We start from the raw sequence: 15,203 nt of genomic DNA on the forward strand, positions 1-15,203 counted from the left end.
GGAGATATCCTCCATGTCAGATGTTCCCGTGCGAGCTGTACAAGTATGTGTTTCTTATTTTATTTTGAATTCGTCCTGCTTCGTTCGTCGTTTATTCATTCATTTCCTTAAACTGCGTGTATTGTTCCAGCGCAAGAGGAAGAGGAAGCGACGTAAAAAATACGTGAATAGTTCAAGAAAACGTGGTCGACGCGGAGGTATGAAGCGCCGCGAACGAAGGTTGAAAATGCTGAAGGAGTTGCTTTCCACTCAGGTTGGCACCGCGCCCCCCTCATCGGCGTCATGTCCCGACAACTCCCCAATCGTTGACCCGACTCCGTCTGACAAGGAAAACGTCGAGCCCTCACCGAGGTCTCCTCCCTTCAAGGTCCTCGATACCGATGACCGTGCCAAGGTTCGCCCGCTTGAGGATGCTCCCGGCGAAATCCCGGAGGCCCACATGCGCCAACATTCCTCTGGTCAGGGGGGAACTTCCCCGTCGCACGTTCCCGGTGTATCAACTGTCACGTCCCGCGACCCGCACGACCCGTAGCTCGAAAGTAATATTGATAATTTTTTTCAAATCAAAGTAATTTAAAACGTTTGTTTGAAACCGTGTTTACAACATTTGAAGTGTAAGTTGCAGTTAAAGCGGCTAAAAGCTATATCTTGCCAAAACTTATCCAATTATGTAATTATAACGATATTAAAACAATTTAAATTGTAAACAAAGTCGGCAGTTGAATAAACGTTGGGGATCTTGCCAAACATTTTCAAAACAAAAACCCCGACGCTTTTTCATCTCCGACAGATATAAATGTAGCGACTCGGAAAAATCAGTAACTATAATTACTGTTCGTCAAGCGAATAATTACCATTCGAAGAGTTAGTTATCATTTTGTCAACCGAAGAATTTTATATCCGTCAGTCTGTCAGTCAATTGTCAATATCGAAATCGTGTAAGATTTGAATAAATCATCACATATTGTTAATTCACTTTCGAACAAATTTAATCCTCTCCCGTGCCAGTATTCCCGCACATAGCAGGTTAGCCGAAAGTGGTGTTTATTTCCAGTTGCATGAAACGTCAGTTAACGCTACTTTCTCGTCGGCAACTAAATAGAACGTAACAAGAACAAACTTCGTGAGATATATCCCGACGTTCCCCGTCTCGATTTTGATTTTGTTCAATAATAATATTTCGCATATCTATATGTCGGAGATGAAAGGACATCGTGGCCTTTCTTTTGGAACGTTTGGGAAGGTCCCCAATACTTTGGTCCAGACTTTTTATTATAGCTGCATTTAAATAATAAAACTGAGCAATAGATGTTTATGTTCCAATCCGAGTATGGGTGCCCAAGGTTTATAACAGTGGGCTTGAGCTCGAAGTGACATAACGGCTCACTGAACGTATCTACGGTCACGGGATGGACGTGTAGCTAACAGAGGTATGGAATAGTCATATAGCTCTCCTTAAAAACAAAGATTGACCCGAGAGGTACGGAGAGGAGTATATAAGGTCAGTTCTACTTGGACTGCATTTCAGTTCCTTCAGATAAGTTCTACTTGTACGTTGAGTCACACCAGGATCGTGTATCGCATCGCATTCGTTATCCCGTTGGCCGTGAATTCGTTATCGAACCTAAATTCATTGTCATCGCTTCTCGTTACGGCACGTGCGGAGCGCGGGACGTGACAATGCGTAAGATAAAATTAATTCTAGGAATGCCAAAAAACTTTGAGCAAGGACAATTAAAATGTGGAACATGCATCCAAATAAAATGCACAATTTACCCTTCCAAAATAACCGTAGTAGAGCACGTGAAATTTTAGAATCAGTACATACCGATTTAAATGATGATTTATGATAATGATCATGATAATAATACCGGGTATGATGGTTCAAAATATTTCTTAACATTTATAGACTACTACTGTAAGTGCGTATTGATTTATACTTTGAAATCAAAAGGTGAAGTTTATGATTATTTCCTTGATTATATAAGCAAAGTTGAATATTTTATTGGCAAGAAAATAAAGAGACTAAGGTGTGATAATGGCAAAGAGTATATGAAAAAAGATACGTACAATTTAGTAAGGGAAAAAGGGATTTTCGTAGAACCATGTTCGCTTTATGTTCACGAGTTAAATGGCATAACTGAGCTCTATAGTAGAACAATTATGAACTCTGCCAGATGTTTACTATTTGATTCGAAACTCAATATTATAAATTGGTCTGAAATAGTAAGAGTCGCAGCATACTTAAAAAATCGAACCATTACGAACACTTAGAAAAGTGTAACTCCATTTTAAATATTTTTTAAGAAGAAACCAAATATAAGCAATTTAAGACTGTACGGAAGTGGAGTTTTCGTTTAGTAAGAGTACCTGAAATTAAGAGAAATTCGAAATGGGACAAAAATGTCGTCACTGGTATACTTGTAGGTTACGAAAACGTTGAATACAGAATTTTAGTGAATAACAAAATTATAATCGCAAGACACGTAGAGTTTATAGGTGAAAATGAGAATTTAGTAGGATTTAAATAAGAAGATGAATCGGATGATGAATCGGGAAAAGGTTTTGACGAACACTCTGAATCAAACAAAATTTACGAAAGTACAAGAAATGAGGAAAAAGTCGAAAAGGTTAAAATAAAAAAGAACAGAAACTTAAGTAACGAAGCAGAAGGGAAACTTGATGATATAGGAAATAATTTGAGAAGATCAGAATGGGAAAGAAAGAAGTCTCAAAGATACGGTCAAACGGGCTCATATTTCATTTACATAAATGTAGTAAGCGCGGATAATTTCTAAAACCTATGAAGAGGTTTTAAGAGGAAAAGAGAGCGATTCATGGAAAGATGTAATGGATCGAGAAACGAATTGTTTAATTAAAAATAGAACTTGGCAATTAGTAGAGAAACCAAGAGACAAGAAAATATTAGATTTGAAATGGATATATACGAATAAATGTGATAATTGTAAGAAAGCGAGACTAGTTGTTCGAGGCTTCTAACAGAAAGAAGTACTGGAAGATTTATACTCTCCAGTAGGAAAAATGCAAACCTTGAAATTACTTTTATCTTACTGTTGTTTACTGTTGTCAATATAGTTTAATGATTATGCAAATTTATGTAGAAGCAGCATTCCTCAACGGAGTTGTAAAGTCGGAAGTATTTGTAAACAACTTGCAGGTTACGATGACAGAAGCGGGAAAGTATGTAAATTACTAAAAGCGTTATGTGGATTGCGTGAAAGTTGAAGGGCTTGGTACGAATGTTTCGTCGATTATATGAAAGAATTAGGATTTCGAAGAAGCCAGAGCGATTATTTTGTGTACGTAAAGTATTCCCGCAGGGAGGACTTGTTTATGTGAATCTATGGGGGCTGTCAAACCCATGTTCCTGCAGCCAGGGAGGACCGTCAGGGCAAGCGTCCCGCTTACGTGAGTCCTCTATGTACACCGCAGGGAAGGTCGCCGGGAGTGTAAGGCTTTTAAGTATGGTTACACTCTCTCTACGTGACCTTCGGTAGTAGCGCATCCACGATCCTGATGCGAAGGGTGAGACTGTCGGGATAAGTTCCCGTGTACTTTGTACCTTCAGGCCCCCGCTTACTTCAGTCTCACCTGGGTCTGCCGAGCACGGTTAGCAGGTCGCTGGCCGGCAGTGACGTAGCCGTACATCCACACGATAATCGCACCAATGACTACGGATGGTACCACATGGCCAATTATGGGTTTGGACTCGTGGTGGCAGCGTTTGATGGCCAAGATGCTGGAAAAAGGGCCGATTTAAGGGGTATTGGCTCCCTCGAATGGAACCGTCCCGGGAGACGGTAGGGCTTAGAAATCGCCCCTTTCGACCAGAGACGAGTGACAGACCCTGCCAGGTCTAACTAATACAGGTAGCATGGTACTGGGTACCTCGTGCGCTGGTTGGGCGTAACCCCAACCTATGGCCCTAGGGGTGCCCGGCTACTGTATGGCGATAAATTTACGCTAAGGTGCTTACCCGTAGCCAAAGATGACAATTGTAGGTAAAGTATGAGAGCGATGATGTTATATATTCAATTCTATTCGTACACGATTTATTGATATGTGGAAAATATGAAAGAAAAATCAATGAGGTTAAAAACAAGTTGTCAAACTAATTTGCGACGAAAAGCTTGAGTGAAGTAAAGACTTACTTAGAAATTAACATTGAATATGATTATATGAAATGAGAAATGAAACTAGACCAAAGTAATTATATAAAGTCATTAGCGAGTCGATATAGTATTGAAAATATTAATCCGTATTGTACACCGATGGAACAAAACTTAAGTTTAGAACCCGCACAATCAGCCTCAGACGATGTGATATAGAAATCTCATAGGAACTCTATTATATATTAGTACTGGAACAAGTGTGAACGTTAGGTATAGCGTTTACGCTAAATAAATAATTTATTATTTAAGTCGATTCCAAAACAGTTACGACGAGATCCGTTATAAATATGCATTAAGAATTCTAAAATACCTATATCTGACTAGAAAATTTAAATTAACTTACGAAAGAAACTTAAATGCTAAAGTTATGGATTATTTCGTTGACGCTGACTGGGTTGGGGATAAAGGACATAGAAAATCCACTACGGGATTCGTAATAAGATTTTTCGGAAACGTAATAAACTGGAAATCCAGGAAGCAAAGTATCGTGACAAAATCATCAACAGCCGCCGAGTATGTAGCTTTGTCTGAAGCAGTGAGCGAAATTAAATTTGTAACGAAATTGTTGAAGGACTTTAAAATAATGATCGAGAGACCAATAGAAATTTACAAAGACAATTCTAGAGCTATTGCGATATGCAAATTTGGAAACTCGACGAAAAATTCCAAGTACATTGAAGTTCATTTCCATTTTGTAAATGAATGTTACGAAAGTAAAGAAATTGACGTTATAAAAGTAGATTCAGAAAATAATATAGCTGATATTTTAAGGAAGGCTCTAGGAAGAAATAAATTTGAAAAATTTAAATTACTTCTAAAAATGGTTTGACTGGTCTATAAGAAGTATAAGTTACGCAAAAGGTAAAATTATCGTTCAAGTTCTAAAGTAAAAATTGAAAAGAGAATTTACGATCTATGTGAATAAAACAAATTAAAAGGGAATTAATGTGTAGCACAAAAATTAAGGAGGTGTGTGAGATGTATGTAATTTTGTGTGCTGCACCGGATCAGCCGCGCAATAGTGATACACACATACGTGCGTGAGTATGTGCGTGCGCAGCGTCTCGTAGAATAAACGAATGTCAGTGTTTCATATGCATGGTGAAAAAATGTGAGACTAGAAGAGTGCTGAAACACGTGTAATAGATATCTATGAATATCTTGTAAATCACATATTAAATAAATATTTTATTATCATCTCTGCGTGTAACGTAAGTGTTCCTACATACTTATTTCGGCAATTACGATCCACAATTCTTAACAACTTAACGATCAGTAAGAGTAAACACTCTTGAGCACGTTTAGATAAACGGATTGTATCGTTACATCTTGTAGAAGAGGTCATAGTCGTTGATTTGTCATCCATTTTCATAAAATCTTGTCTGATGAATCTAAAGTGAAGGTTAGCCGGTCCATACTCGGCCATTTTTACCAATATTCATTATTTGAAGAGATATTTAATATCTAATTCTTTGATTTCTAGAAATACTAAATGATGTCAGCTGTGCTAAATGTAAATGATGATGACAGCTGTGCTAGTGAAGATGATAGAGTGATTTTTCCTGAATATTATGATACACAGAAACAATAAATTATACAAAACGAGGTCGCATAAACTATATAAAGAGAATTGAGAAGTAGAAAAAAAATTGCTATCGCAAAAAGCACCAGGACCTTTCATGGCAGTGAAAAATCGGACACAAAGTGCACATATTAAAACTCCACAAGCCAGAAACTCCACCAACCTGCTACAGAGTTGAGATGTAGTAAGTGTAGAGTGCCAAAGAAATACTCGATGTTTTATTTAACAATTACTCTTTTATTAACTCAACTAGCGGTTTCTTTATAACTCTCGACTCGCGATTCGTACTGACGACTGTTTAATCACAACTTCTCTCTTAATCCGTTTTCTTCCCTTTTGTCATCTTTCGATATCCCCGCTACGCACGTGTTACGCGCGTTGACACCGGCGTGGTCACACTTGTATTTCACAAAATACGTTGTACAAAATAGGTTTGTTATTTTATCTCAACATTATAAACAGTAAAAACATAACAATTCAATATTATAAACTTGACATAATTATTTACTTTTTTATGCAATTTTTTGAAACATGTTAGACAGACTGCAAGCAGGCCTTTGCATCAATTACAATATATTGTTACTTTTTTGACTTTATTCGCGGCATACTCTGTATCATTTATTCTAGAAATGCGTTTATAACATTGTTTACACCGCCGTCTCGTTTTTCTTGGGCCCTTGGTACGACGGCAGAAAATGTGAATGTTTTTTAGGCATTACTTCATTTTCACTTGGTATTTCTTTTCTGTGAGGATTCACTGTATTTAAATTGTTAAACCTAGTGAGGTTTACGGACCTCTTATATACCTCTCTACGAGGACTCGTCAAATTGACGGGTAAACGAAAATACGTATTTTCTTTAAAAAATCGATTTATTCAAATTAAGTCTGAATCGAACAATATTTGGCTTCGCGTTTAAATAAATTATTAATATGTAAAAAGTCTTTTTTTTTATTATCACGGAAATGATAACAATAACATTAACGCTATAAGGTAATCATATTTATTGAGTACATTTTTTACAAATATACTGAATTTTGTTTGTGTATTTTCCGCATACCATCTTTTTTGCAATATATGCAACAATTACTGCTTCTATTTTTTTTGCAGTAGCCCACTTGACGACTTTTCCGCACTTCTGACGTTGAAAGTGACAGAAATGAAGCGTCTCATCTTTGGCAAATGTTCTCCTTGTTTTCTCCAGCTAATTCCTCGGCTAAACAAAATATGAATTCCTTTCTGGATAGTTTTGATCCGGTGCACTCTTTACATAATATCCATGCGTTTATCGCTGCCAAATCTAAAATATTGAAAAAAAACTTGAAGGGGCCGTCGGAAACTCCCTGCTTTCATACTATATTTGCGTGCCATCTGGTCAACGACGTCCAAAATTTTGTTTTATCATAAAAAGCAATGGTTTCTGGAACACGTTTATAATTGTCTTCTACTTGTATACCCGTATGTTTGGTGCTTAGAAGCGTTAGGTTTTACTTTTATACACAGTAAGCGTGCAGTTTTCTGATTTATATGAATTTGAGGAAAACAAAGTCATCTTGTCCTTTTTTCCCTCGAGCATCGAGTTTCATCTTTCGCCATATAAGGGAAACCATTCAAAATATATTTTGTTTGGACGTCAACTGCAAACCAAAACTTAATGCCAAATTTATGAGACTTATTCGGCATATATTGCGTAAAGCTGCATCGGGCTTTCGTTGTTGATAAATAATTGTTCATCTATTGAGATATTTTCACACGGCTTGTAACAAGCCTGGCTATTGCTTATAAATCTGTTCCATATTTCAGATATCAGCGCAAATTTATCTGTTTGTAATCTTTCGGAGGCTTTCAATGATTTCGCTTCATATGCGCCCCGGGCATATAGGATTTCTAGAAAACTACGTAACTCAGCAACTGTGATTGTCCGTCTTTTTTCAAAACTCGATGCGCCTCGGTTTCTTCTGGGTGCAATCTTCTCTGGGTTCCATTATGTGTCTGTCAATTATCAATTCGAAAGCACTAATTACACAACCCGACATAATATTTCTCTTGGCATAGCCAGTAGGCCCTGCGATATCCTTGAATATCATACGAACGGGCGTCCTACCCCTAGATCCGCCTGCTTTTAGTTTTATCCACTGTGTCCCGTCAATTGCAATTTCAATTTTACCCATTACATTTTTGGATGTGCTTGGAATGCTGGTCCTTTCATCCTCGGAGTCAGAACTAGAAAAAATACGCATCCTTTTCTTATCACGACACACTTTCAAGAAGTTCTCCTCTTCGCTATCCAAAGATCATTCTGTCTCTCAAACTTTCAGTATTTTCAGAACTTTCACTGTCAGCTTCGCTTTGGCCTAAATCATATTGTTCTTCTTCGGAGGTATCCTCAGAACAATCTTCATTGATGTTGACAATTTTGTTCAATATTTTATTATATCTCCTGGATTCACTCATGATTGCTACAAAAGGGGGATTGATAAAAAAAAAAAGAAAATATTGTGCCCAAATTCAATTATCCTATTGCAAATACTTACAATAAGCGAAAGCAATAATGGGAAATGTCTACAATAACTTTGTTTTTGAGAAACGGTTTGTTTATGAAATCAACTAACCCGTCTATTTGACGGGTTTCGTAGAGATAGGTATACTACATACAGATTTAAAAAATTAGAAAGCCTAGGAAAATATAATTGTGTGAATAAATTCTTTAGATGAAATGATTAATTCACGATGCAAAAAGGTTAAAATTAATGGTATGGTTTTGGGGATATTTCATTTTAAAGTTTAAAATCCGTCAAATTGACGGGTCCCGTAAACCTAGTGTTAATAATAATATATTTATTTTAACGAAAAGCAACAATCGATACCTGACACGGGCGTATCAAAAACAAAGACTATATATTCTGCCTGTATATTGCTAACATTGTTATAGAACTTCGTGGAGACAAAAAAAGTGTGAAGCAAGATAAATGAAAACATCATTTAGTTGAAACGGCGAGCGAATGAGACAGTAGAGTAAGCGGAGCCACTATAGTGGCGCATCGTACCTGAGAAGTTAATCAGATCTTAGTCGACATGTACGCGAAAATCGAAACAGAGAAACTCAACTTTTACATTGGTAAAAACGGTGGCCAAATCTCCAATCTCGGAAAGATGGTTATCTTACTTTCGAGCTTTACAAGAGGAGTATGATATATCCATGAACATATACAGTACGCCATGACTTACGTACGCAACTATGGAAGACCTAACTTATTTATCACAATTACGTATACTCCAGAGTGAGCTGAAATAACAAAAAATTTGTATCAAGGATAAAATGCTCATCACCGCTTCCAGTTAATAACTCGAGTTTTTCTTAAAAGTTAACAAGATTATGAATATTCTGACGAAAGCTAATACTTTTGGTCCAGTAAAGTGCCATATGTTTGCTGCAGAGTGGCAGAAGCGAGGAGAGCCTTACGTTCATTTGTGATTATGGATGCAGGGTCGGCTCTTACCGGACCAAATAGACAACATCATAAGCGTCAAAATTCCCGACCCAGAAGAAGATGCGTATTTTCACGATACACTGAAGAGTTATTAGTCATTATGTACGGTCATTTTAGTGTGTTTAATCGAAACTCCCTGCGTGTTGAACAGCTGCTGTAGCCGGGATAACCTCGACCATTAATCAAAGACGCTCAAACTGGTGAAAATGGCTACACTCGATACAGACGGAGATCTCCTAATGTAATTCTGTTCAGGCTGTTAAGTATATAATATAATATATAATATATAATACATAATAGGTGATATTTAATATATAATATATTGTGGAGGGTTGTTCGTGAGGTTTAAAGAACGAGATTGTGCGTTATTGAAAGCGTCGAATATATTTAAAGTAATAAATTAATGTACAACCGTATACGTGAGTCGTTAGTACCAAATATAAATCGCCAAATAAAATCGCGGAATAAATACTCGTTAATGCTCGTCGCGTAGCTCGATAAATACTCGTAAGATACTCGGAGATACTTGAGATACTCGGTGTGATACACTGTGTAATAAATAAAACGGTCGCTCGCGATCGCGTCCGTTTATTTATACTGCTCGGGGGCAAGTCGGAAAGTTTGACTCCTGTGCCGTTACAATATAACTACAATTTATAATATAATATATAACTAAGGGCAGCGAGCAGGCTATGTTCACGATTGAAGATCAGCATGACGCAGTTATGAGATACAAATCTGGAACATATATCGGTCGTTCAGAAGCTGTTTGGCAAATTTTTTGTTTTCTTGTACACGATAGGTCTCCACCAGTCTTTCGTCTGAACGTGCATGTGAAAAATTGTCAAAGGATGTACCTTACGAAACAAAATGTATCGGATAGACTTACGTGTCCCACGAAAACCACTCTAACAGCGGCTTTGGAATTATATGGAAACAGGACGTGGATGTACCAGAAAAACTCGAGGTGAAGAGAGATCCTGCATTCGCTAGAATATATACACAGCACATCCGAATAGTTTGGAATGTTATTATTTTCGTTTATTGCAACATGAAATTCAAGGATCCGCTACTTCCAGATTTAAAAACGGTAGCTAAATGTGACGGACAGATGTACTGGTTAACCAATAGAAAATGTAAATTAAGCATAATGAGTAAATTAAATATATACAAAACAATAATCAAACCAATCTGGACATACAGAGTCCCACTATGGGGGATGGCAGCAATGAGTCACATAAATAAAATAGAAACAGAGCAAGCAAAAGTCTTAAGGACAATAATTAACGCTCCATGGTACATCAGAAATGAAGACTTAGGAAAAGATTTAAAAATTCCAACAGTCAAAGAGGAAATCGCCAGATATACAAAAAAGTATAAAGAAAGACTTGTAACACACCCAAATCAGCAGGTTGCTGAAACGAATAAAACCATGATAGAAAGAAGACTGAAGAAGAAGCATCCTGCAGACCTCACAATAGAAATACAATAAAACCTGGAAGATGGAGTTCCGCCGGGAGTAACCATCCACATACTATACTTTATCATTTACAGCTATAATATTTTACCAAATGTCCTACTGGACAAATTGTAAAATTTAAATAAATAAATAAATAAAAAAAATGTGACGGGAGATTTATCTTCTTTTACAGTCTTTTAATACTCATTTTACAGTCTATACAATCAGTTTGAGAAATGCTGGTATTATTCGAAGATGATGCACAACTGGGATCATACTTTATAGGGAGCCATTACCTTTGGCTCATCCCAGAAGTTCAGGCAACTGTTTGGCATCGTGTTGGTTTATAGTCAACTATCTGATTCGTCGATACTCTGGTCGAAACACAAGGAAAATTCAGCTAAAGATATTAAAAGACAGAAAGAGAAGGAATGTTAATAATAGGATACGCAGAAAGACATTAATATGATATATACAACGAATACTTGGTTTTATTACTGAATTTATTGTATTTCTAAATATGGCAGATACGGCACTGAAGGACTATGTCTTGCCAGTTTTATCACGTTCAGTCAAACACAATTTCAATCGTGAGTTAACTAATTAGTGAGCTAACTAATGAGTTAACTAAAACGGTATCAGCGAATGAAAGAATCTCAATTATGATCAAAAGAAAGTTTATGAGAATGTCATTAAAGGTGTTAGATCAGAATCAGGCGATATCTTCTTTTCCAACGCTCCGGGTAGAGCAAGACATTCCAAACATTATTATTATATATGTCGGAGATGAAAGGACAACGGAGTCTTCCCTTTGGAACTTTGAGAAAACCTCCCTTAACACTATAATCTAAATTCTACCATAGCTGTAATTAAGCAATTGTAGTCATTCAATCCGATTATATTTGCTCGAGATTTGTGATAATGAGCTTGGGCTCGAGACGACAACCAGTCGCCGAACGTAGCCGCGGTCAAGTGATGAACGTTTTGTCTAACAAAGATATGGAGTGATCGTATAGCCTTACAAAAATATAGTTGTAGCGGCACGCGACAGTAAACCCTCCAACGGTTTCAGTCCCGTGGCTCGCTACACAAAGACCCCATTCTTCGGACAAGATGATGACCAGATGTCGATACGTCATTTTTTTTTATTTAATAATTTCAATTCACGATTTGTCCAATTTGGACATTTGGTGAATTTTTTTTAGCTGTTTGATTGTCGTGAGGGTGGCTACCCCCAGCGGGGTACCATCTTCGTGTTTGTTAGGTTACATCCTTTGTGAGATACATCTTCACAGTATATTTCCAGCTAGAATTTATTTAGCTGAGGTTCTTCAAACTGATAAATAGTCTTAGTCTTGACAGCCCCTAAATCTATCACCTACTGCGGAAAGATACGAAAAATTTTCTTTTCTCACGTACGACGTTTCCTTTAGGAATTCTCCCTCTCTCTCTCTCTCTCTCCCAAGGGTGGCTAGCATCCTTCTTCAACCACCAACATAGAAATTAACCAATTAACAGCAACGTCCATTTCCCTCTCTTTCTGAACGATGGCTTTCCTCGACGAATCCGATGATCTCGTGTCCTTCGACACACCCCATCATAGTTTTTCTCTGCAGCAGCATCGCTACGGAAAGTCATTCTCTCGTGAGGTCGCATTAGCGAGTTACATAGCGTCTTTACGCTCGGTGCATATTCTATGTATTAACAAAGAATTAGTTCAGTAATACTTGTACCTTAGAGAAGCAAGTTGAGTACAACTTGGACCTTGGAAGAAAGCGCATTTTGTTATCCCGTTGACCGTGAATTTATTATTGAACCTAGGACCTAGAACCGACACATATATACGCACCGAGCGTACGCATCTTATTTACAAATTGTTAGAACAAAGAGTAAATTATAACCTTAGCGTTATAATTAATTCAACCGTCTTTATTATCCTAAACGAAATAGAGGATCGTAACTTAACAGGAATTTACGACTGCCGTTGACGCACTTCCTCGAGATCGCGTCTCCTCGCGAACGATCGAACAATAACCTTGAAATGACTGAAAATCTTGAAATATCGTCTTAATTAAGGGAAATGTTATCGTCAATAATTGTTTTATTTCGATCAAGTTACACATTTCAAAATGATGAGTTTCAACAAGAATAATGCTAATCATTTGCATCTTATAAAAGAAGCATAAACAGCGTACAGAAATGGCGTAGAGAATAGTTGTTCAGAAAGTTAACCTTGACATATATCAAAGTCATTGGAATTGGCGAGGCCTCCGATATTCCCAATAAATACCCGAGCTATTTTATTACAGGGCGTATTTGCGTGTCAAATAAATTTTGTAATTTTCTCCGACAAGAAGACGTCGCAGTTTTTGGGTCATCTAGTTTGATAAAATCTTTGCTAACTAATGTAGGACAAAACTAAGGCGAGCCATATTTCGCCGCTTTTATTAATACTAATTATCTGAGATTTATTAAGTCAATCTATATCGTGGAAGGAATAAATTTCTGTTAATTCTGGATTCATAGGGTAGACAAACAGACGTTGCTTACTTTAATAGCATTTTTACAGATGACGGTGGAAATTGTACATCGACATTAGAAATTAGTCCACCATATTGTACTCACTATTTCCAACCCTATGACATTTTCCTTTTCCGTCAAATAAAAAATTTTATAAAGAGATCACACGATTTGTGTACAAGAGAAGATTCAATAGATATACATTCTTTAATCCGTCAGCCATTATCTATAACTACTACAGACATGATTAGATATCCTTGGTAAGTGACAAGTGTTTTCTCAGCTCATGTGAAAAGAACAAAAGAGTTACTCTTCCTCTTGTCTTGACTCTTTGTTCGAAAATACTTTTGTTTCTCGAGTTTCTGTATATATTTACCTTTCTGTACGTTGTAAATAATATAACACATTCGCAGTAAATTTGAAACAAGAGAATAGGAAGACAAAATTAGTAAAAAAAAGTGAAAAAAATATCAAAAAGTAAAAAACATATTAATATCATTAATTAAACTTATAAAGAAACCCATAAAAAACAATTTAAAAAGAAAGGAAATAGAAAAAATAGAAAAAAGATTAATTGATCATGAAGAATTTGAACTTGTGACAAAGTAATTCAAGCTATACCACTTTCGCTACCTTTTTTTTATATATACAACAATTATACAATTTTATAGCCCGAGAAATATATATATTATATATGTATCTTCTCAATAAACAAGGAATTTCTATTGGAAAGTGGTTTTGGCAAAAGTACCGTTACAAGATGATACGACGTAGCCATATAATATTTTGTGTCGGACTTACATTTTTAACATTACACTTTATACTCGGATTTAAGCAGCCCAAAAGCGGTACTTTTATACGATATCGTCTTTTCTTTCTTCTTCTGTCCTGAAAACCTGATCGCAAAAGAGAATAAATCGGTAGCCTGCTTTTGATTCCTGTGTGGCTAAAGGACAGATGGAAAGGTAGGGTAAGGGGGATATTATTTAGATTTATTCACAATATTTATAATATTTACATTTATTCTACAAGTGGAGAGGTTGAACTGGTTGAAGTGGTGACGTACTGTCCTTAGATTTTCTTCGTAAAGTATTGTTTTAGTTGCCACTTTTCTTGTTATGTGGTAAATTATTGGCATATTGCTTTGATCTTCGAGTGTACCTTTTTCCATCTAGGTATAAAGACATTTCTGGGCAGATAAAGCCTGTCTTGAGTATATTTTTGTGGTGTAATTCGTTTGTGGTAAACTTACTTTTATCTTTGCAGCCTGAGCGAAGTGATTTCTTGCCAGTTTCAGGATGTGACAATCGATGCGGTGTATGTTGGCTAAATCGCAGAGTTTTTTATTTTTAACGTACTTTTTGAAGTCACTATGCTCGGAACTGTATGCACTTTCTTTCAAGCCCTGATGCATTTTCTTTCAAATACCCGAATTTTCGTCCATTAATTAATAACAGATTGGACAGCCATAGAGGTTGGTAGCTTGGTAACAGAGGATTTTTACTCTGCTGTTCGGATGTTTGGAGCAGAACAATCATTTTGCTTTCCAGAACGCTTTGTTTGCTTTGGTAAGTTGAATTTCGATGTGCTGTTTATCGTCTATATTTGCGCCTAAGTATTGTACTTTTCACAATTTTTCTGGGGCATGAGTTACCCTCCATTAGTTTTTTCTCTTAATTGAAATTTTTTACTGTGTTCTCTTTCTAGTGCGCCCAGTTTATCTAATTTCCGTCTAAACAGTATGGTTTCGCATTTGTTCCCGTTAATTTTCCATTTCCATGTATGGTAGTAAATATACGAGAGCGTTATGTTCTCTATCGTAGTCTATTTGTTACTTAGACGTAAATTTAGGAATTGTAATCGTGTGTCTGCAAGGCTAGGTATGGCTAGGTATGAGCCTCCTTTTGGCTAAGAGACAATCCTTTCTATGTGCGTTTTTAATGATTGTTTTAGTTCGTT

General features: G+C 36.6%; 1 protein-coding gene and 2 pseudogenes across 1 annotated transcript; 2 read left to right on the forward strand and 1 right to left on the reverse strand.

Moving 5' to 3' along the window:
* Positions 1–15,203, forward strand: part of LOC122577091 — a 238,994-nt pseudogene that overhangs the window by 200,314 nt on the left and 23,477 nt on the right.
* LOC122576933 lies at positions 7–971 on the forward strand. The gene is made up of 2 exons (XM_043747851.1): positions 7–43; positions 131–971. The coding sequence occupies exons 1-2, from the start codon at positions 14–16 to the stop codon at positions 530–532; spliced, it is 432 nt and encodes a 143-aa protein (XP_043603786.1). The 5' UTR covers positions 7–13; the 3' UTR covers positions 533–971.
* Positions 7,706–8,228, reverse strand: LOC122577090 (annotated as a pseudogene).

This window comes from Bombus pyrosoma, linkage group LG17, assembly GCF_014825855.1.
Source record: "Bombus pyrosoma isolate SC7728 linkage group LG17, ASM1482585v1, whole genome shotgun sequence".
Classification (NCBI taxonomy): domain Eukaryota; kingdom Metazoa; phylum Arthropoda; class Insecta; order Hymenoptera; family Apidae; genus Bombus; species Bombus pyrosoma.

Coding starts and splice junctions, on each gene's coding strand:
- LOC122576933 (XM_043747851.1), top strand. CDS start 14: ATGTCAGATGTTCCCGTGCGAGCTGTACAA. Junction 44..130: donor TTCCCGTGCGAGCTGTACAA/GTATGTGTTTCT, acceptor GTATTGTTCCAG/CGCAAGAGGAAGAGGAAGCG.